The sequence below is a fragment of the Cetorhinus maximus genome, unplaced genomic scaffold (genome assembly GCF_964194155.1).
Source record: "Cetorhinus maximus unplaced genomic scaffold, sCetMax3.hap1.1 HAP1_SCAFFOLD_361, whole genome shotgun sequence".
NCBI lineage: Eukaryota > Metazoa > Chordata > Chondrichthyes > Lamniformes > Cetorhinidae > Cetorhinus > Cetorhinus maximus.
Window position 1 is genome coordinate 106,354 of NW_027596307.1, and position 21,985 is coordinate 128,338.

At 48.2% G+C, this 21,985-nt stretch overlaps 1 protein-coding gene across 5 annotated transcripts in view; it reads right to left on the reverse strand.

Moving 5' to 3' along the window:
• Positions 1 to 21,985, reverse strand: part of LOC144673421 (cysteine-rich protein 2-like) — a 107,365-nt gene that overhangs the window by 51,942 nt on the left and 33,438 nt on the right. For all 5 annotated transcript variants that reach the window (XR_013574306.1, XM_078535265.1, XM_078535262.1 and 2 more), the window contains exons 2-4: positions 17,425 to 17,519; positions 7,572 to 7,629; positions 2,601 to 2,858 (exon numbers count right to left, since the gene is read on the reverse strand). Coding sequence is in view for 4 of the 5 variants with exons in the window: in XM_078535265.1 (XP_078391391.1) it covers positions 2,601 to 2,858; positions 7,572 to 7,629; positions 17,425 to 17,519 (411 nt within the window). In the remaining variant the exon portion in view is untranslated. The remainder of the gene's footprint in view (positions 1 to 2,600; positions 2,859 to 7,571; positions 7,630 to 17,424; positions 17,520 to 21,985) is intronic.

A 21,985-nucleotide genomic window follows, 5' to 3' on the forward strand; every position in this document is an offset into this window, starting at 1 on the left:
GGGGGAGGGGGAGTTTAAGATCTAAAGTTGTTGAATTCAATATTCAGCCCGGAAGGCTGTAAAGTGCCTAGTCGGAAGATGAGGTGCTGTTCCTCCAGTTTGCGTTGGGCTTCACTGGAACAATGCAGCAAGCCAAGGACAGACATGTGGGCAAGAGAACAGGGTGGAGTGTTAAAATGGCAAGCGACAGGGAGGTTTGGGTCTTTCTTGCGGACAGACCGCAGGTGTTCTGCAAAGCGGTCGCCCAGTTTGCATTTGGTCTCTCCAATGTAGAGGAGACCGCATTGGGAGCAACGAATGCAGTAGACTAAGTTAGGGGAAATGCAAGTGAAATGCTGCTTCACTTGAAAGGAGTGTTTGGGCCCTTGGACGGTGAGGAGAGAGGAAGTGAAGGGGCAGGTGTTACATCTTCTGCACCCCACCCCCACTAGAGCTGTACCTTGAGTATCCTGTCTTCCATTCTTAATTAGCACTTTTCTTAGATAATATCACCACCTTCAACACCTCTTTGATCCTTTTGTCTGTGACATCTTTTGATTATCTGCTCCTATCACTGCTTGCTTATCTCCACAATCACCACACCCTCAACTTCTCTCTCCCCCCGCCCCCCTCCACCTTAGACCAGCTTATATTTCACCTTTCTCCTAACTATACTCAGTTCTGCCGAAGGGTCATGAGGACTCGAAACGTTAACTGATTTCTTCTCCACCGGTGCTGCCAGACCTGCTGAGTTTTTCCAGGTAATTCTGTTTTTGTTTTGGATTTCCAGCATCCGCAGTAGCTTTTAGCTTTTTGTTTTTAAATTCCATCTGCCACTTATCTGCCCATTTGACCATCCCGTCTATATCTTCCTGTAGCCCAAGACACACAACCTCACTGTTAACCACCCGGCCAATTTTTGTGTCATCCGCAAATTTACTAATCCTACTCCCCACAGTCATCTATGTCGTTTATATAAATGACGAGTTATAGGAGACCGAGCACAGATCCCTGTGGTACGCCACTGGACACTGGCTTCCAGTCACTAAAGCATCCTTTTGTCATCACCCTCTGTCTCCTACAACTAAGCCAATTTTGAATCCACCTTATCAAATTACCCTGTATCCCATGTGCATTTGCCTTCTTTATAAGTCTCCCATGTGGGACCTTGTCAAAGGCTTTGCTGAAATCCATATAAACCACATCAACTACACTACCCTCATCTACACACCTGGTCACCTCCTCTTAAAATTCAATCAAATTTTTCTGAATTCTGCTACTATCCTCCTCACTGTTTACTGCATAGACAAGCTTTGTGTCATTGCAAATGTTGAAATGATGCCCTGTCGACCGAAGTCCTGGTCATTAATATATATCAAAAGTGGTCCTAATACAAACCCCTGGGGGAACACCACTGTATACACTTCCCTCCAATCTGAAAAACAACTCTTCACCACTAGTCTCTGCTTTCTGTCTCAACTAATTTTGTATCAGCACGCACACTGCCATTCTAGTCCTACGAGCTTCAATTTGCAAGTCACTGGGAAGAATTTTCCCGTCAGCGAGCGGGAGTGGGGCCTTCTCGCCGACACGCAAAATGACGCGCGGTGACGTCGGGCAGGCGTCCTGACATCACCGCGCATCATTTAGATTGTCAGTTCGTCAAAGAACTGTCAAAGGCCTATTAAGGCCATTAACAAAGTAATTAAAACTGTTAAGATTGCTGCCCGTCCAACCTTAAGGTTGGCAGGCAGGCAAAGAGCCCAGGCGGCCTTCACATTTTTCATGAAACCTCATCCACGGGCGGGATGAGGTTTCATGAAAGGTTTATTTTACATAAAATTTTTTGAAAAAAATTAATGGACATGTCCCAGCTCATGTGACAATTTCACATGAGGGGACATGTCCTTAAAAATTTTTTTTACCTTTATTCCATTTTTCAAAACTTAAACTAATCATGCGCGAAAGAGCGCAGGCCCCGACTCAGGGAATCCCCCTCGCCGGCACAGGGAGCGCTCAGCGCTTCCAGGTGTGCGTCACGCAGGGCAGGCCTTAATTGGCCCGCCTACATAAAATGACGGCTCGCTCCCACGCGCCCCCGCACAACTCCCCCAACGGGGGGAAGTTTCTGCCCGATATATGTATTGTATCAAATGCCTTCTGAAAGTACGTCTACAAATCAACCACATTGCCTTCATCAACTCTCTGTTACTTCAAAGAACTCAGTCAAGTTACTCAAACATGAAACATGAAAGACGTGGATTTGGTTAGGGGGTCAAAGGCCTGGAATTGAGTCAGGTAAATTTCATAACATAACATTCAAGGCTATGGGCCAAGTGCTGGTAAATGGGATTAGATAAGTAGGTCAGGTGTTTCTCACATGTCGGTGCAGACTCGATGGGCCGAAGGGTCTCTTCTGCACCGTGTGATTCTGTGATTCTGTAAATTAAATACATAGAATGGAGTTGGGTTGGGTGTTGCTGGACACATTCACTCCCCACTTGCCCTCCCCTATTGTCTTTATTCAAGAGGTTTATCTCCCAGTCTTCCTGTAAGATCTGCCCCATCCACAGGTCTGATGCCTACACAGCAGCCTCACTCAGTATACAAGGATATCTTACCTTTGGGTTGTGCTTTTGGCGCAGGATTCTCAGTTCTCACTGGTGGAGAGGGTTTGGCAAAAGGATTCAGAATTACCGTGCTCACTGGTGTGGGGGTCAGAGGAAGTTTGGCAAAGGAACTCTGCACTGATGGTGGAGATGCAGATCTTGAAGGGTCAGGAGAGCTAACAAGGAGATTCTGCATCGAAGCATTGACTGGTCGGGCTGCCAATGAATCTGTATCATAAACATAAGAGCCACCACCTCCAATATTTACCCCTGTGGAGGTAAAGGGAACAGTAAGCAGACAATCCAAGCAATTTGCTTTGGTTAAATTCCACTTTTAACTCACATGTAGGCCAGACCAGGTAAGGACAGCAGATTTCCTTCTATAAAGGACATTAGTAAATCAGATAGGTTTTTACAACAATCGACCATGGTTTCATGGTCATCATTAGACTTTTAATTCCAGATTTTTACTGAATGAAAATTCCACCATCTGCCATGGTAGGATTCAAACCCAGGTCTCCAGATCATTAACCTAGGTCTCCAGATTACTAGTCCAGCAACACAGTCACTACGCCATCACCTCCCCCTGAAAACTCTCCGCTGGTTGGAGTCATACCTAGCACAAAGGAAGATGGTTGTGGCTGTTGGAGGTCAGTCATCTCAGCTGCAGGACATCACTGCAGGAGTTCCTCAGGGTAGTGTCCTCGGCCCAGCCATCTTCAGCTGCTTCATCAATGACCTTCTTTCCATCATAAGGTCAGAAGTGGGCATGTTCGCTGATGATTGCATGATGTTCAGCATCATTCGCGACTCCTCAGATACTGAAGCAGTCCATGTCCAAATGCAGCAAGACCTGGACAATATCCAGGCTTGGGCTGGCAAGTGGCAAGTAACATTCATGCCACACAAGTGTCAGGCAATGACCATCTCCAACAAGAGAGAATCCAACCATCGCCTCTTGATGTTCAATGGCATTACCATCACTGAATCCCCCACTATCAACATCCTGGGGGTTTACCATTGACTAGAAACTGAACTGGACTAGCCATATAAATACTGTGGCTACAACAGCAGGTCAGAGGCTGGGAATCCTGCGGCAAGTAACTCACCTCCTGACTCCCCAAAGCCTGTCCACCATCTACAAGGCACAAGTCAGGAGTGTAATGGAATACTCGCCACTTGCCTGGATGAGTGCAGCTCCCACAACACTCAAGAAGCTCGACACCGTCCAGGACAAAGCAGCCGCTTGATTGTGTTACAAAAGTTTAATAATTATCATCATATTATTCTGGTTTATTGTCAAGTAGGGCGTTAACTTGCTGGGTTTTTTAAACTCTAAAATGTATCTTGGACTGTTGCCTTAATAGGGGTGTGTAACTGGGAGTCAGGTTAATTAGGAATTTTAGGAGTTGTTATATTATTAAGTAATTATAGTCTTATGTATTACCAGGATGTTGCCTGGGCTGGAGAGTTTTAGTTATGAGGAGAGATTGGATAGACTGGGGTTATTTTCCCTGAAGCAGAGGAGATTGAGGGGAAACATGATTGAGGTGTATAAAATTATGAGGGGCATAGATAGGGTAGACAGAAAGGAACTTATCCCCTTGGTGGAGGGATCAATAACCAGGGGACATAGATTTAAGGTAAGGGGCAGGAGGCTTAGAGGGGACGTGAGGAAGAATTTTTTCACCCAGAAAGTGGTGGGAATCTGGAACTCACTGCCTGAAAAGGTGGTAGAGGCAGAAACCCTCATAACATTTAAGAAGTATTTGGATGTGCACTTGCGATGCCATGGCATACAAGGCTATGGGCCTATTGCTGGAAAATGGGATTAGAATAGCTAGGTACTTGTTTGACTGGCGCAGACTCGATGGGCCGAAGGGCCTTTTTCTGTGCTGTAGACCTCTGTCACTCTATGGAGAAAGTAAAAAAATCTAAATCAGGGTTTCTGTGCATGTATGTGAATGCACGGAGTATAGTAAATAAGATTGAGGAGTTACAGGCACAGATTGCCATGTGGAAATATGTGGCGATAACAGAGACCTGACTCAAGGAAGGGCAGAACTGGGTGTTAAATATCCCCGAGTACAAGATGTTCAGAAGAGATTGGAAGGGAAGGAAAGGAGGAGAGGTGGCAGTATTGGTTAAGGAGAGCATGGCAGTGCTGGAGAAAGAGGGTGTCCCAGAGGATTCAAGGACAGAATCAATTTGGCCAGATCTAAGGAACAAAAAGGGTGTAATTACATTGCTCGGTGTAGTCTATAGACCGCCAAATAATGAGAAGGACATAGAAGAACAAATCTGCAGGGGAATTACAGAGAGATACAAGCATTATAAAGCAGTTATAATTGGTGACTTTGTTTACCCGAATGTAGACTGGGACAGTGGTAGAGTAAAGGGTGGAGAGGGGCAAAAGTTCCTAGGTTATGTTCAGGAGAATTTTCTACAGCAGTATGTGTCCAATCCACAAGAAAAGACGCACTGGTTCTTGGAAATGAGGTGGGCCAAGTGGATCAAGTGTCAGTGGGGGAACATTTAGGAGACAGTGATCATTGTTTTGCACATTCTAGGATGATGATAGAAAAGGACGATAGGCAATCCAGCGTAAAAATAATTAACTGGACAAGAGCCAACTTCGATGGGGCAAGAACGGAGCTGGGCCAGATAGACTGGAACGAAAAATTGGCAAGAAAAACTATAGCTAAACAATGGGCTACCTTCAAAAAAGAATTGGTTCGGGCACAGTCAAGGTATATTCCATCGAAAGGGAAAGGTAGGACTAACAAATCCAGAGCTCCCTGGATGAGAAAGGAGATTGAAATTAAGATAAAGAAGAAAAAGTGCGCTAATGACAGGTGTCAGGTAGAAAATACAATTGAGAACCAAGAGGAATACAGAAGGTTCAGAGGGGAGGTGAAAAAGCACATGAGAGAAGCGAAGAGGGATTATGAGAAAAGGCTGGCAGCCAACATAAAGGGGAATCCCAAAGTCTTCTATAGGCATATAAATAGTAAAAGGGTGGTAAAAGGACAAGTAGGGCCATTGAGGAACCTAAAAAGGAATTTACATATGGATGAAGGGACAATGCCTGAGGTATTAAGTGAATACTTTGCATCCATCTTTACCAAGGAGGTAGATGCTACCCGGGCCATGGTGACAGACGAGGAAACTCTGTCACTAGAAGGGTTCAAAATTGATAAGGAGGAAGTGTTGAATAGACTGGGTGCTTAAAGTTGACAAGGCACCGGGATCTGATGAGATGCATCCAAGGATATTGAAGGAAGTGAGAGTAGAAATTGCAGAGGCACTGACCATAATCGTTCAGTCTTCCCTAGACTCAGGGGTGGTGCCAGAGAACTGGAGAATTGCAAACATTACACCTTTGTTCAAAAAAGGTTGTAAGGATAAGCCCAGCAATTACAGACCAGTCACTTTAACTTCAGTGGTGGGCAAGATTCTAGAAACAGTCATTCGGGATAGAATTAGCAGTCACATGGAAAAATATGGGTTGATTAGGAAGAGCCAGCATGGATTTCTAAAGGGGAAATCGTGTTTAACTAACTTGCTGGATTTTTTTGAAGAGGTAACAGAAAAGGCCGATGAGGGTAATGCTGTTGCTGTGGTGTACATGGACTTTCAAAAGGCATTTGACACAGTGCCACACAACAGACTTGTGAGAAAAGTTATTGCTCATGGGATAAAAGGGACTGTAGCAACGCGGATACAAAATTGGCTGAAAAATAGGAAGCAGAAAGTTATGATCAATGGACATTTTTCAGGCTGGAGGAAGGTTTGTAGTGGAGTTCCCCAGGGGTCGGTATTGGGACTCTTGCTTTTCCTGATATATAACGATCTAGATCTTGGAGTGCAGAGGACAATTTCAAAGTTTGCAGATGATGCAAAGCATGGGAGTGTTGAGAACTGTGAGAATGATGGTGTTGAACTTCAGGAGGACATAGACAAGTTGGTGGAGAAGGCAAATAGGTGGCAAATGAAGTTCAATGCAGAGAAGTGTGAGGTGATGCATCTTGATAGGAAAAACATGGACAGACAATATAAAATAAGGGGTGAAATTTTGAATTTTGATGGCGAGAAAAGAAAGGAGTTCAGGCTTGCCTATCTCCCTTGTCCGTAACAAAATACAGGAGGTTTTGCTTACGCACAAAGTAAGTAGCACCAAGTCCAGCTTGATGGAGTATCATGTCGACAGAGTAATTATTTAACTCAGGGAATTTGGTGAGTGAGGGAGTTCAGCACAGTGGGGAAGGGGTGCTGTTCTAGCCTTTTACACAACAAGCAGTTGTCCAAGAGAGGGAGTAAGAGACAGCAAGACCTGAGAGCTGAAGTCCAGAGGCATTAATTAGGTAAGCAGGTTGTCGAGTTTCTTTTTTTCTCTAAACTAGGCAGTAGATTACATTAAGACCAGAAAAGTAAAAATACTGTATTAAGTTTATAGCTTAATCCATTGATATAACTACAAATAATTATTCAATAAAGACTTTAAGTAAATAAATAAAATAAGGCTAGGCTAAGATATGGCAGAGCAGGTTCTGTGTCCGGACTGCAGAACATGAGACTTTGTGGACGGTGAGAATCTCTCGAGCAAACTGCAGGCAGTGTCTCCATGTCAAATTGCTCCAGCTTAATGACTGTAAGCCTGAGAAATTAAGATGGAGTCATCTCCAACACATAAGAGAGGGAAGGAATTTCTCGACAGTTTTATCCAACACCTTCTCATGGGCAATTAGGGATGGGCAATAAATTCTTCCCAGCGAAGAATGAATACAGAAAAACTCCTCATCCTAATTCTTACCTACTTTCTTGAAACCACCAATTCATGCTCGGGTGTGGACAGCCCGACTGGATGTCCATAGCAGATAAATATCCAAGCTATGTACAAATGTACCATCATTAGGGGAAAATATTAAGATACACACACACACATGTACAGGTAAACACTGCTAGCAGCACACAGTCACTAACCTTTGGGTCCAAACAGAATGGCGTAGCACGGCTTGTGACAATAAGGCTTCCCTTCATGCTAAAAGAAAACATGAAATCATAGTTAGCACAGAATCAGAGAATGGTTACAACAAAGATGTTGGCCATATGGCCCATTGTGTCCATGCCAGCTCTCTGCATTAGCAACTCAGCTAGTACCACTCCCAACCCTTCCCTGCAGCCCTGCAAATTTTTTCTCCAGGTAAATATCCAATTCCCTTGAAAGCAATGACTGACCCTGTCTCCACCACACTCTCAGACAGTGCATTCCAGATCCTAACCACTCGATTGACCCTGTCTCCACTACACTCTCAGACAGTGCATTCCAAATCCTAACCACTCGATTGACCCTGTCTCCACCACACTCTCAGACAGTGCATTCCAAATCCTAACCACTCGATTGACCCTGTCTCCACCACACTCTCACACAGTGCATTCCAGATCCTAACCACTCGATTGACCCTGTCTCCACCACACTCTCAGACAGTGCGTTCCAGATCCTAACCACTCCATTGACCCTGTCTCCACCTCACTCTCAGACAGTGCATTCCAGATGCTAACCACTCGATTGACCCTGTCTCCACCACACTCTCAGACAGTGCATTCCAGATCCTAACCACTCGATTGACCCTGTCTCCACCACACTCTCAGACAGTGCGTTCCAGATCCTAACCACTCGATTGACCCTGTCTCCACCACACTCTCACACAGTGCATTCCAGATCCTAACCACTCGATTGACCCTGTCTCCACCACACTCTCAGACAGTGCATTCCAGATCCTAACCACTCGCTGTCTGAAACATTTCCCTCATGTCACCATTGCTTCTTTTGTCAATTACTTTAAATCTGTTCTTTCTGGTTCTTGATCCTTCCACCAATGGGAACAGTTTCTCCCTATCTACTCAGTCTAGACTCCTCATGATTTCGAACCCTCTATCAAATGTCCTCTCAACTGTCTCTTCATCATGGGGATCAGCCCAGCTTCTCCAAGGTATCCATGCAACTGAAGTACCTCATTCCCAGAACCATTCTCGTAATGGTGGAAGGGGAGAGGGATTGGGGGGGGGAGAGAGAGAGAGAGAGAGAGAGAGAGAGAGAGAGAGAGAAGAGGGGGAAGGGGGAAAGGGGGAGGAGGGGGTAGGGGGAAGGCGTAGAAGGGAGGGAGGAGGGAGAAGACTGGGAGGGGGAAAAGGGGGAGGGGAAAAGGGGGAGGGGAAGGGGGAGGGAGAGCGGGGGGCAGAAGGGGGGAGATGGGGAGGGGGGTGAAGGGTGAGGGGGGAGAAAGGGGAGTGAGGATAAGGGGAAGGTGGAAGAAGTGGGGATAAGGGGAAGAGGAGAGAAGAAGGAAGGGGGAGGGGGAAGAAAGAAAAATTCCAAGGGGAGGGTCCAACATCCTTGGTTAACTAAAAAAGTTAAAGAATATACCAAACTTAAAGAAAAAACATATAATTATTCAAAGATGGATGGCAGGTCAGAAGATTGGAAAGAATATAAAGAACGACAAAGAATGACAAAAAGATTAATAAGGAGGAAAATTTAGAGTATGAGAGAAAGTTAGTTAGTAATATGAAGATGGATAGTAAAAGTTTCTGTAGATATTTAAATAAGAAAAGTTAACAAAGGGAGCATTGGTCCTATAGAGAGTGCATCTGGGGAATTGATAATGGAAAGTAGGGAGGTGGTGGATGAATTGAACAGGTATTTTGCTTTGGTCTTCACTATAAAGGACAAAAGTAACATCCCGGAATAGCTGTGAATCAGGAAATGAGACGGAGGGAGGAACTCGGGAAAATTACAATCACCAGGGAAGTGGTATTGAGCAAATTGTTGGGGCTGCGGGTTGACAAATCCCCAGGTCCGGATGGACTTCACCCTAAGGTATTGAAAGAAGTGGCCAGTGAGATAGTTGATGCACTGGTTTTAATTTTCCAAAACTTCCTAGATTTGGGGAAGGTTCCATTAGATTGGAAAATAGCAAATGTAACTCCTTTATTCAATAAGGGAGGGAGACAGAAAGCAGGAAACTATAGGCCAGTTAACCTAACATCTGTCGTAGGGAAAATGTTAGAAGCTATTATTAAAGTTGTTATAGCAGTTGTTATTCGAAAAATTCAAAGCAATCAGGCAGAGTCAACATGGTTTTGTGAAAGGGAAATCATATTTAATCAATTTATTGGAGTTCTTTGAAGGAGTCACATGTGCTGTGGATAAAGGGTGGATGTACTGCACTTAGATTTCCAGAAGGTATTTGATAAAGTGACACATCAAAGGTTATTGCAGAAAATAAAAGCTCATGGTGTAGGGGTAACTTATTGGCATGGATAGAGGATTGGCTGGCTAACAGGAAACAGAGAGTTGGCATAAATGGGTCTTTTTCTGGTTGGCAGGATGTGACGAATGGTGTGCCACAGGGATCAGTGCTGGGGCCTCAGCCTTTTACAATTTATATAAATGACTTGGATGAAGGGACTGAGGGAATGGTGGCTAAATTTGCTGACGACACAAAGATAGGTAGGAAAGTAAATTGTGAAGAGGACATAAGGAGGCTACAAAGGGATATCGATAGGTTAAGTGAGTGGGCAAAGGTCGGGCAAATGGAGTATAATGTGGGAAAATGTGAAATTGTTCATTTTGGCAGGAAGAATAAAAAAGAAGCTTATTATCTAAATGGTGAGAGATTGCGAAGCTCCGAGATTCAGAGGGATCTGGGTGTCCTAGGTTAATATGCAGGTACAACAGGTAATTAGGAAAGCTAATAAAATGTTATCATTTTTTGTGAGGGGAATTGAATACAAAAGTAGGGAGGTTATGCTTCAGTTGTACAGGGCATTAGTGAGACCACATCTAGAGTATTGTACAGGTCTCCTTATTTAAGGAAAGATGAAAATGCGTTAGAAGCAGTTCAGAGAAGGTTTACCTGACTACTACCAGCATCCACTGTAATTTAGATGAGGAAGAGGCAACCTCTTAAATGAAACCTTTAAGATCCTGAGGGGTATTGACAGGGTAGATGTGGAGAGGATGTTTCCTATTGTGGGAGAATCTGAAACCAGGGGCAGAATCTTCCGGTCAGGGTGAGGGGCGGACCTGACACGCCGACGCGTAAAATGACACTGCGCACCCGCTGAAATGTAAACGGCCTATTAAGGCCATTAAGAAATCAATTGAGCCACTTGTGAATGCTGCCTGCCCAATCTTAAGGTTGGCGGGCAGGTAAAAAGCCCAAGAGGCCTTCACGTTTTTCAGGAAACTTCATCCACGAGCGGGATGAGGTTTCCTGAAGCTTTTATTAAATAAATAAATAAATTTCCACAAATAAGACCATAAGACACGGGAGCAGAAATTAGGCCATTCAGCCCATCGAGTCTGCTCCCCCATTCAATCATGGCTGATAAGTTTCTCAACCCCATTCTCCCGCCTTCTCCCCGTAACCTTTGACGCCCTTACCAATCAAGAACCTATCTATCTCGGTCTTAAATACACTCAATGACCTGGCCTCCACAGCCCTCTGTGGCAATGAATTCCATAGATTCACCACGCTCTGGCTAAAGAAGTTTCTCCTCATCTCTGTTCTAAAAGGTCTTCCCTTTACTCTGAGGCTGTGCCCTCGGGTCCTAGTCTCTCCTACTAATGGAAACATCTTCCCCACGTCCGCTCTATCCAGGCCTTTCAGTATTCTGTAAGTTTCAATCAGATCCCCCCTCATCCTTCTAAACTCCATCGAGTATAGACCCAGAGTCCTCAACCGTTCCTCATATGTTAAACCTTTCATTCCTGGGATCATTCTCATGAACCTCCTCTGGACCCTCTCCAGGGCCAGCACATCCTTCCTGAGATACGGGGCCAAAAATTGCTCACAATATTCTAAATGTGGTCTTACCAGAGCCTTATAAAGCCTCAGCAGCACATCCCTGCTTTTATATTCTAATCCTCTGGAAATAAATGCCAACATTGCATTTGCCTTCCTAACTACCGACTCAACCTGCAAGTTAACCTGAAGAGAATCCTGGACTAGGACTCCCAAGTCCCTTTGCACTCCAGATTTCTGAATTCTCTCCCCATTTAGAAAATAGTCTATGCCTCTATTCTTCCTACCAAAGTGCATGACCTCACACTTCCCCACGTTGTATTCCATCTGCCACTTCTTTGCCCATTCTCCTAACCTGTCCAAATCCTTCTGCAGCCTCCCCGCCTCCTCAATACTACCTGTCCCTCCACCTATCTTTGTATCATCTGCAAACTTAGCCAGGATGCCCTCAGTTCCTTCATCTAGATCATTAATGTATAAAGTGAAAAGTTGTGGTCTCAACACTGACCCCTGCGGAACTCCACTAGTCACCGGCCGCCATACTGAGAAGGACCCCCTTATCCCCACTCTCTGCTTCCTGTCAGACAGCCAATCTTCTATCCATGATAGTACCTTGCCTCTAACACCATGGGCTCTTATCTTACTGAACAGCCTCCTGTGCGGCACCTTGTCAAAGGCCTTCTGGAAGTCCAAGTAGATAACATCCATTGGCTCTCCTTTGTCTAACCTACTCATTACCTCCTCAAAGAATTCTAACAGATTTGTCAGGCATGACCTCCCCTTGATGAAACCATGCTGACTTTGCCCTATTTTACCATGCACTTCCAAGTATTCTGAAATCTCATCCTTAATAATGGACTCTAAAATCTTACCAACGACCGAGGCCAGGCTAATCGGCCTGTAATTTCCCGTCTTTTGCCTCACTCCCTTCTTAAACAGGGTGGTTACATTAGCGATTTTCCAGTCCTCTGGGACCCTCCCTGACTCGAGTGATACCTGAAAGATCACCATTAACGTCTCCACTATCTCTTCAACTATCTCCTTCAGAACTCTGGGGTGTAATCCATCTGGACCAGCTGATTTATCCACCTTCAGACCTTTCAGTTTTCCTAGCACCTTCTCCTTGCTAATGACCACCATACTCAACTCTGCCCCCCGACTCTCTTGAACTTTGGGGATGTTACTCGTGTCTTCCACCGTGAAGACTGACGCAAAGTACCTATTCACTTCCTCTGCCATTTCTTTGTTCCCCACTATTACTTCTCCAACGTCATTTTCCAGCGGCCCAATGTACACTTTTGCCTCTCTCTTACCCTTTATATATCTAAAAAAAATTTTGCAATCTTCTTTTACATTACTGGCCAGTTTACCCTCATATTTAATCTTCTCCCTCCTTATTTCTTTTTTAGTTGTCCTCTGTTGGTATTTGTAGGCTTCCCAATCTCCTGGTTTCCCACTGCTCTTCGCCGCATTGTATGCTTTCTCTTTAGCTTTTATGCTGTCCCTGACACCCCTTGTCAGCCATGGTTGCCTTGTCCTCCCTTTACTAAGCTTCTTCTTCCTAGGGATGAATTTTTGCTGTGTCTCCCAAAATACTCCTAGAAACTCATGCCAGTGCTGTTCCACTGTCTTTCCTGCTAGGCTCATCTCCGAGTCAGTTCTGGTCAGCTCCTCCCTCATGCCTCTGTAGTTGCCTTTATTCAACAGTAATACCGTTACAGCTGATTCCAGCTTTTTCCTCTCAAATTGCAGGGTAAATCCCCACTCTCAGCTCCGAAACTCGCCCCAATCTCAGCACCGTCACTCGCCCCAATGCCCAATCTCAGCCCCGTCACTCGCCCCAATCTCAGCCCCGTCACTCGCCCCAATCTAAGCCCCATCGCTCAACCCAATCCCCAATCTCAGCCCCGTCACTCGCCCTAATCCCCAATCTCAGCCCCATCACTCGCCCCAATCCCCAATCTCAGACCAGTCACTCACCCCAATCCCCACTCTCAGCCCCATCACTCACCCCAATCCCCACTCTCAGCCCCGTCACTCGCCCCAATCCCCACTCTCAGCCCCATCACTCACCCCAATCCCCACTCTCAGCCCCGTCACTCACCCCAATCCCCACTCTCAGCCCCGTCACTCACCCCTATCCCCACTCTCAGCCCCGTCACTCACCCCAATCCCCACTCTCAGCCCCGTCACTCACCCCAATCCCCACTCTCAGCCCCGTCACTCACCCCAATCCCCACTCTCAGCCCCGTCACTCACCCCAATCCCCACTCTCAGCCCCGTCACTCACCCCTATCCCCACTCTCAGCCCCGTCACTCACCCCAATCCCCACTCTCAGCCCCGTCACTCACCCCAATCCCCACTCTCAGCCCCGTCACTCACCCCAATCCCCACTATCAGCCCCGTCACTCACCCCAATCCCCACTCTCAGCCCCGTCATTCACCCCAATCCCCACTCTCAGCCCCGTCACTCGCCCCTATCCCCACTCTCAGCCCCATCACGCACCCCAATCCCCACTCTCAGCCCCATCACTCACCCCAATCCACACTCTCAGACCCGTCACACACCCCAATCGCCACTCTCAGCCCCATCACTCACCCCAATCCCCACTCTCAGCCCCGGGTCACTCACCCCAATCCCCACTCTCAGCCCCGTCACTCACCCCAATCTCAGCCCCATCACACACCCCAATCCCCACTCTCAGCCCCGTCACTCACCCCAATCCCCACTCTCAGCCCCGTCACTCGCCCCAATCCCCAATCTCAGCCCCGTCACTCACCTCAATCCCTACTCTCAACCCTGTCACTTGCCCCAACACCCACTCTCAGCCCCGTCATTCACCTCAATCCCCACTCTCAACCCTGTCACTCGCCCCAACACCCACTCTCAGCCCCGTCACTCACCCAATTCCCCACTCTCAGCCCCGTCACTCACCCCAATCCCCAATCTCAGCCCCGTCACTCACCCCAAACCCCACTCTCAGCCCCGTCACTCACCTCAATCCCCACTCTCAGCCCCGTCACTCACCCCAATCCCCACTCTCAGCCCCGTCACTCACCCCAATCCCCACTCTCAGCCCCGTCACTCGCCCCAATCCCCACTCTCAGCCCCATCACTCACCGCACTCTCAGCCCCGTCACTCGCCCCAATCCCCACTCTCAGCCCCGTCACTCACCGCAATCCCCACTATCAGCCCCGTCACTCACCCCAGTAGCCACTCTCAGCCCCATCACTCGCCCCAATCCCCAATCTCAGCCCCGTCACTCACCCCAATCCCCACTTTCAGCCCCGTCACTCACCCCAACACCCACTCTCAGCCCCGTCACTCACCCAATTCCCCACTCTCAGCCCCGTCACTCACCCCAATCCCCAATCTCAGCCCCGTCACTCACCCCAAACCCCACTCTCAGCCCCGTCACTCACCCCAATCCCCAATCTCAGCCCCGTCACTCACCTCAATCCCCACTCTCAACCCTGTCACTCGCCCCAACACCCACTCTCAGCCCCGTCACTCACCCAATTCCCCACTCTCAGCCCCGTCACTCACCCCAATCCCCAATCTCAGCCCCGTCACTCACCCCAAACCCCACTCTCAGCCCCGTCACTCACCCCAATCCCCACTCTCAGCCCCCTCACTCACCCCAATCCCCACTCTCAGCCCCGTCACTCACCCCAATCCCCACTCTCAGCCCCGTCACTCGCCCCAATCCCCACTCTCAGCCCCATCACTCACCGCACTCTCAGCCCCGTCACTCGCCCCAATCCCCACTCTCAGCCCCGTCACTCACCGCAATCCCCACTATCAGCCCCGTCACTCACCCCAATAGCCACTCTCAGCCCCATCACTCGCCCCAATCCCCAATCTCAGCCCCGTCACTAACCCCAATCCCCACTCTCAGCCCCATCACTCTCCCCAATACCCACTATCAGCCCCGTCACTCACCCCAATCCCCACTCTCAGCCCCGTCACTCGCCGCAATCTCAGCCCCGTCACTCACCCCAATCCCCACTCTCAGCCCCGTCACTCACCGCAATCCCCACTCTCAGCCCCGTCACTTGCCCCAATCCCCACTCTCAGCCCCATCACTCTCCCCAATCCCCACTCTCAGCCCCGTCACTCACCCCAATCCCCACTCTCAGCCCCGTCACTCACCCCAATCCCCACTCTCAGCCCCGTCACTCGCCCCTATCCCCACTCTCAGCCCAATCACTCACCCCAACCCCCACTCTCAGCCCCATCACTCTCCCCAATCCCCACTCTCAGCCCCGTCACTCGCCCCAATACCCACTCTCAGACCCGTCACTCACCCCAATCCCCAATCTCAGCCCCATCACTAACCCCAATCCCCAATCTCAGCTCCGTCACTCACCCCAATCCCCACTCTCAGCCCCATCACTCTCCCCAATCCCCACTCTCAGCCCCGTCACTCACCCCAATCCCCACTCTAAGCCCTGTCACTCGCCCCAATCTCAGCCCCGTCACTCACCCCAATCCCCACTCTCAGCCCCGTCACTCACCCCAATCCCCACTCTCAGCCCCGTCACTCACACCAATCCCCACTCTCAGCCCCGTCGCTCACACCAATCTCCACGCTCAGCCCCGTCACTCGCCCCAATCTCAGCCCCATCACTCACCGCAACCTCAGCCCCATCACACACCCCAATCCCCACTCTCAGCCCCGTCACTCGCCCCAATCCCCACTCTCAGCCCCGTCACTCGCCCCAATCCCCACTCTCAGCCCCGTCACTCACCCCAATAGCCACTCTCAGCCCCGTCACTCGCCCCAATCCCCACTCTCAGCCCCGTCACTCGCCCCAATCCCCACTCTCAGCCCCGTCACTCGCCCCAATCCCCACTCTCAGCCCCGTCACTCGCCCCAATCCCCACTCTCAGCCCCGTCACTCGCCCCAATCCCCACTCTCAGCCCCGTCACTCGCCCCAATCCCCACTCTCAGCCCCGTCACTCGCCCCAATCCCCACTCTCAGCCCCGTTACTCACCCCAATCCTCACTCTCAGCCCCGTCACTCGCCCCAATCCCCACTCTCAGCCCCATCACTTGCCCCAATCTCCACTCTCAGCCCCGTCACTCACCCCAATCCCCACTCTCAGCCCCGTCACTCACGTCATCTCAGCCCCATCACTCACCCCAATCACCACTCTCAGCCCCATCACTCGCCCCAATCCCCACTCTCAGCCCCGTCACTCGCCCCAATCCCCACTCTCAGCCCCATCACTTGCCCCAATCTCCACTCTCAGCCCCATCACTCACCCCAATCCCCACTCTCAGCCCCGTCACTCACGTCATCTCAGCCCCATCACTCACCCCAATCCCCACTCTCAGCCCCGTCACTCGCCCCAATCCCCACTCTCAGCCCCGTCACTCGCCCCAATCCCCACTCTCAGCCCCGTCACTCACCCCAATCCCCACTCTCAGCCCCGTCACTGGCCCCAATCCCCACTCTCAGCCCCGTCACTCGCCCCAATCCCCACTCTCAGCCCCGTCACTCGCCCCAATCCCCACTCTCAGCCCCGTCACTCGCCCCAATCCCCACTCTCAGCCCCGTCACTCGCCCCAATCCCCACTCTCAGCCCCGTCACTCGCCCCAATCCCCACTCTCAACCCCGTCACTCGCCCCAATCCCCACTCTCAGCCCCGTCACACGCCCCAATCCCCACTCTCAGCCCCGTCACTCGCCCCAATCCCCGCTCTCAGCCCCGTCACTCGCCCCAATCCCCGCTCTCAGCCCCGTCACTCGCCCCAATCCCCACTCTCAGCCCCGTCACTCGCCCCAATCCCCACTCTCAGCCCCGTCACTCGCCCCAATCCCCACTCTCAGCTCTGGAGTCCCTGCTGAAACAGGCACCCATTCTATTTCAATGCTGAATAGAAGCCCTTGCATAGGATTAGTCATTAGGTCACGTTCAGGGTGTCAGCCCTTACGATCATAATTTTCCCATTTTTCCAGCATTGGATATCATGATGCTGTTATTCCTGAAAAGGAAAAGTCCACCTGTACATTACCTGTGCATGTCCCCCTGCCGACAGGGTCTTGTTACAGCGTTCACATTTCAGACAGAACTGGTGCCAGTTTTTTCCAAGTGAGCTGACTCTTTCTGCTGTTTAGGGGAAGAAAAGGAAATTAGCCAGTGAGGCTAGGCCATTTGCCTATCATATTCTGATCATTTGTTTCTTCAGTCATAATACAGATGCATACCCAGAACTTCCTGAAAACTAGCACTGCATTAATGGTGCATCTGCGATGTCTATGGTGTTCACTTTTCTCCTGGCAAAAAAGTTCAACTGAGATGTTAAACCACGAACCCTGCCCGCCCTCTTCAATGCATGTAAAAGATGTCATGTCACTATCGGGAGAAAAGCATAGAAACAGAAATAAACTATTTAGAAACCATGGCTGTTCTATCACTTAACTCCTTATACCTACTTTTGTATCGTATCCATAGAGCAGTGGAGCTCTCCCCAGAGTCCTGGCCAATATCCTTCAAGCATCATCGCTGGAACACATTATCTGGTTATGATCATGTTGCTGTTTGTGGAATCTTTCTGTGCGCAATATGGTTGCTATATTTCTACATTACAACATTGACTACACTTTGAAAATACTTCATTGACTGTGAAGCGCTTTGGGGCAACCCAGGATCATGAAAGGGACTGTATAAAGCATAAACCTACATAGCCATTAGCCCATCGGGCCTGCACTGGCTCTTTGAAAGAGCAATCCAATTAGTCCAACTGCCCTGCTCCTTCCCTGTCACCCTGCAAAGGTTTCACGTTAATGTACTTATCAAACTCCCTTTTGAAAATTCCTATTTAATCTGGAGAAGATGACAGAGATAGGGAGGTGCGAAGGATTTGAAAACAAAGATAACAATTTAAAAATTGCTACTTGACCAGCAGCCAATGTTTGTCAACGAGCAGAGGGGTGATGGGTGAATGGAACTTGGTGTGAGTAAGGACACAGACAACAGAGCACATACGAACATACATATTAGGAGCAGGAGTGGCCACTCGGCCCCTCGAGCCTGCTCTGACAATCAGTAAGATCATGGCTGATCTGAATGTAACCTCAACCCTACATTTCTGCCTACCCCCTGATAACCTTTCACCCCCTTGTTAATCAAGAATCTATCTAGCTCTGCCTTAAAAATATTCAAAGACTCTGCTTCCACCGCCTTTTGAGGAAGAGAGTTCCAAAGACTCACAACCCTCTGAGAGAAAAAATTTCTCCTCATCCATCCATCCATTTTCACACTGCTTCTCCTGGTGAGGGTTGAGGTGGCAGTAAGCTGAGTAGGGCCAACCAGACTTCCCTTTGCTCAGCCACAGGTTCCACCTCCTCCTGGGGGATTCCCAGGCATTCCCAGGCCAGCTGAGAGATGTAATCCCTCCAGCGTGTCCTGGATTGGCCTCGAGGTCTCCTCCCAGTGGCCATGCCCGGTACAGCTCCAGCAGGAGCCTACCGGGGGCATCCATACCAGGTGCCCCAACCACCTCAACTGGCCCCTCTCGATCCAAAGGAGCAGCGACTCTATTCTGAGGCTCTCCCGGATTGTCAAACTCCTCATCCTATCCTGGAGAGGACGCCCAGCAACCCTGCAGAGAAACCTCATTTCCGCTGCTTGTACCCACAATCTTATCCTTTCAGTCGTTACTCACAGTTCATGGCTGTAGGTGAGAACGAGGGCATAGATCAACTGGTAAACCGAGGGCTTCATCCTAAAACTCAGCTCCCACTTCACCTGCACAGACCAGTAGAGTGCCCACAGAACTGCAGACACTGCACCAATCCACTGGTCAATCTCACGCTCCCCCCACATCACTCGCGAGCAAGATCCCGAGATACTTGAACTCCTCCACTAAGGGAGGCTGCTCCCCCTTACCTGTATCAATGTATAAATTATCACACTGTATGGCAAATACCTTGTTAAAGACAAATACTAGTTAAACAGGTGATGGACATTGATTATCCCATCTAAACAGAATACTGGAACACTTTGTGGGGAAGCTACTTGGAAGTCAGTAGCACTGAGGAGTTGTCTTGAAAATAAACCAGCTTGAACCAAAAGACCAGCCTGGATTAATTCTTCTACTACAACCTCTTATTGTGAGTAACAACCTGGAGAGAGCAGTCCACAATTTTTCGGGAGAGAGCCGTACCTCAGATTTGATCCATGCCAATAAGTTACCCCTGCACCATGAGCTTTCATTTTCTGCAATAACCTTTGATGTGGCACCTTATCAAATGCCTTCTGGAAATCTAAGTACAGTACATCCACCGGTTCCCCTTTATCCACAACACATGTGACTCTTTCAAAGAACTGGTTAAACATGATTTCTCTTTCACAAAACCATGTTGACTCTGCCTGATTGCTTTGAATTTTTCTAAGTGCTCTGCTATGACATCTTTAATAATAGCTTCAAACATTTTCCCTACAACAGATGTTAGGCTAACTGGCCTATAGTTTCCTGCTTTCTGTCTCCCTCCCTTTTTGAATAAAGGAATTACATTTGCTATTTTCCAATCTAATGGAATCTTCCCCGAATCTAGGGAATTTTGGAAAATTAAAACCAGTGCATCAACTATCTCACTAGCCACTTCTTTCAAGACCTTAGGGTGAAGTCCATCCGGACCTGGGGATTTGTCAGTCCGCAGCCCCAACAATTTGCTCAATACCACTTCCCTGGTGATTGTAATTTTCCCGAGTTCCTCCCTCCCTCTCATTTCCTGATTCACAGCTACTTCCGGGATGTTACTTGTGTCCTTTATAGTGAAGACCAAAGCAAAAATGTGTAGATTAAAATCCCCCATGATTAGTGCTGTACCTTTCTGGCAAGCTTCCATTATCTCTTCTTTCATACTCTGTCCTACCGTGGAGTTAATTTAGGGGCCTGTATACCACCCCCACAGTGACTTCTTGCTGATGGGTGAACAGAACTCAGTGCAAGTAAGGACACAGGCAGCAGAGTTTTAGTTGACCTCAAGTTTACTGGGGAATAGAATATGGGAGGTTGGCCAGTCAAGTCCAGAGATAACAAAGGCATGAGTGAGGGTTTCAGCAGCAGGTGAGCTGAGGCAGGGACAAATCAATTGTCCCTCGGTCGGAAAGGGACTGAAAAAGTGAATTTCCTTTGTAATATTGTCGGAAATATGCCATGAAATAATTAAAAATGTTTGTGAGTTTGGTGTAATATTTCACCTCAAGTTGTTCTTCCGACCATATATCGTGCCATCACTAAGACAACCTATTTCTCCTCTGTAACTCACACAACTCCATCCCTGTCTCAGCTCAGCTTTGTTACCTCTAGACTTAACCATTCCAACGCTGGTCTCCCATCATTAAAAAGCTCTGCTGCCGCAACCTAACCTGCACCAAGCCCTGCTTATTCATCAAGCCTTTGTTCACTGCCCTACATTGGCTACCAGTCTGGCAATGCTTCGATTTTAAAATTCTCATCCTTGTTCTTAAATCCCTCCATCCTTGCCCCTTCCTATCTCTGCAATCTCCAGCCCTACAACCCCACAACATCTCTGCTTGCCACTAGTTCTGTCGCTTTTTAATCATTCCACCATTGGCAGCCATGCCTTCAGCTGCCTGGACCCTAAGTTCTGGAATTTCCTTCCTAACTTCTCCACCTCTCTCCTCTCTTTCTTTTGCTCCTTAAAACCTACCTCTTTGACCAAGTTTTGGTCAGATGTCCTAATATCTCCTTATTTGGTCAGTGATGTTCACATCACAAGAACACATTTGTAAAATCAGAGAACGCGATGGGACAATACTAACCACTTCCATCCACTCAGGAAACCGTCTAACTCCTACTCTCTGCTTCCTCCATCTTAAACAGTTTCTAATCCAACTTGTTATCTGTGTTAAAGGCTTTCCAATGGTCCAAGTACACCACATCCATTGCACTTCCCCCATCCACTGTATCTGTACCTTCTCAAAGAACCCCATCAGCTTTCTCATAACTTATCTCCCTTTCTGAGATCCATGTTGCTGTTCTAATTAATTCCGCTTCACCTAGACATTTACTCATTTCATCTTTTACAGGCATGTTGCCTACCACAGAGGTTAAACTGGCTGCCCTGTAATTACCCAATTACCCAACACTGGCCAATCTGCAGACTGTCAATTCACTTCTATTCTCATTAGATCCCCAAATTACAGTGCCCAATTTGAAACCTGTGTAACTGAATAGGTTTTGAGTGATCTAAAATCAAGCCCTTGTAGTTTCTAGAACCTCTGATATTTCATCCTCCATTGTCCCAGGATCCTTGCATTCCCATCAGGTCCCAGAACCTTGTCCTCCTTTAGCTTAACTATTAGCTTAGGATACTTTTATTTATCACTATACCTCTCATTTCATTGTTAACCAATTCAGGATTTATCTCAGAATCCCTCTCATTTGGAAACACTGGAACCATGGGACATTGATGTCACTGGCAAAGCCAGTATTTGTTGCCCATCCCTAGTCACCCTTGAGAAGGTGGAGGTGAGCCACCTTCTTGAACAGCTGCAGTATGTTGTATGTTGGTTAGTCTAGCTTCAGAATGATTACTGAAATG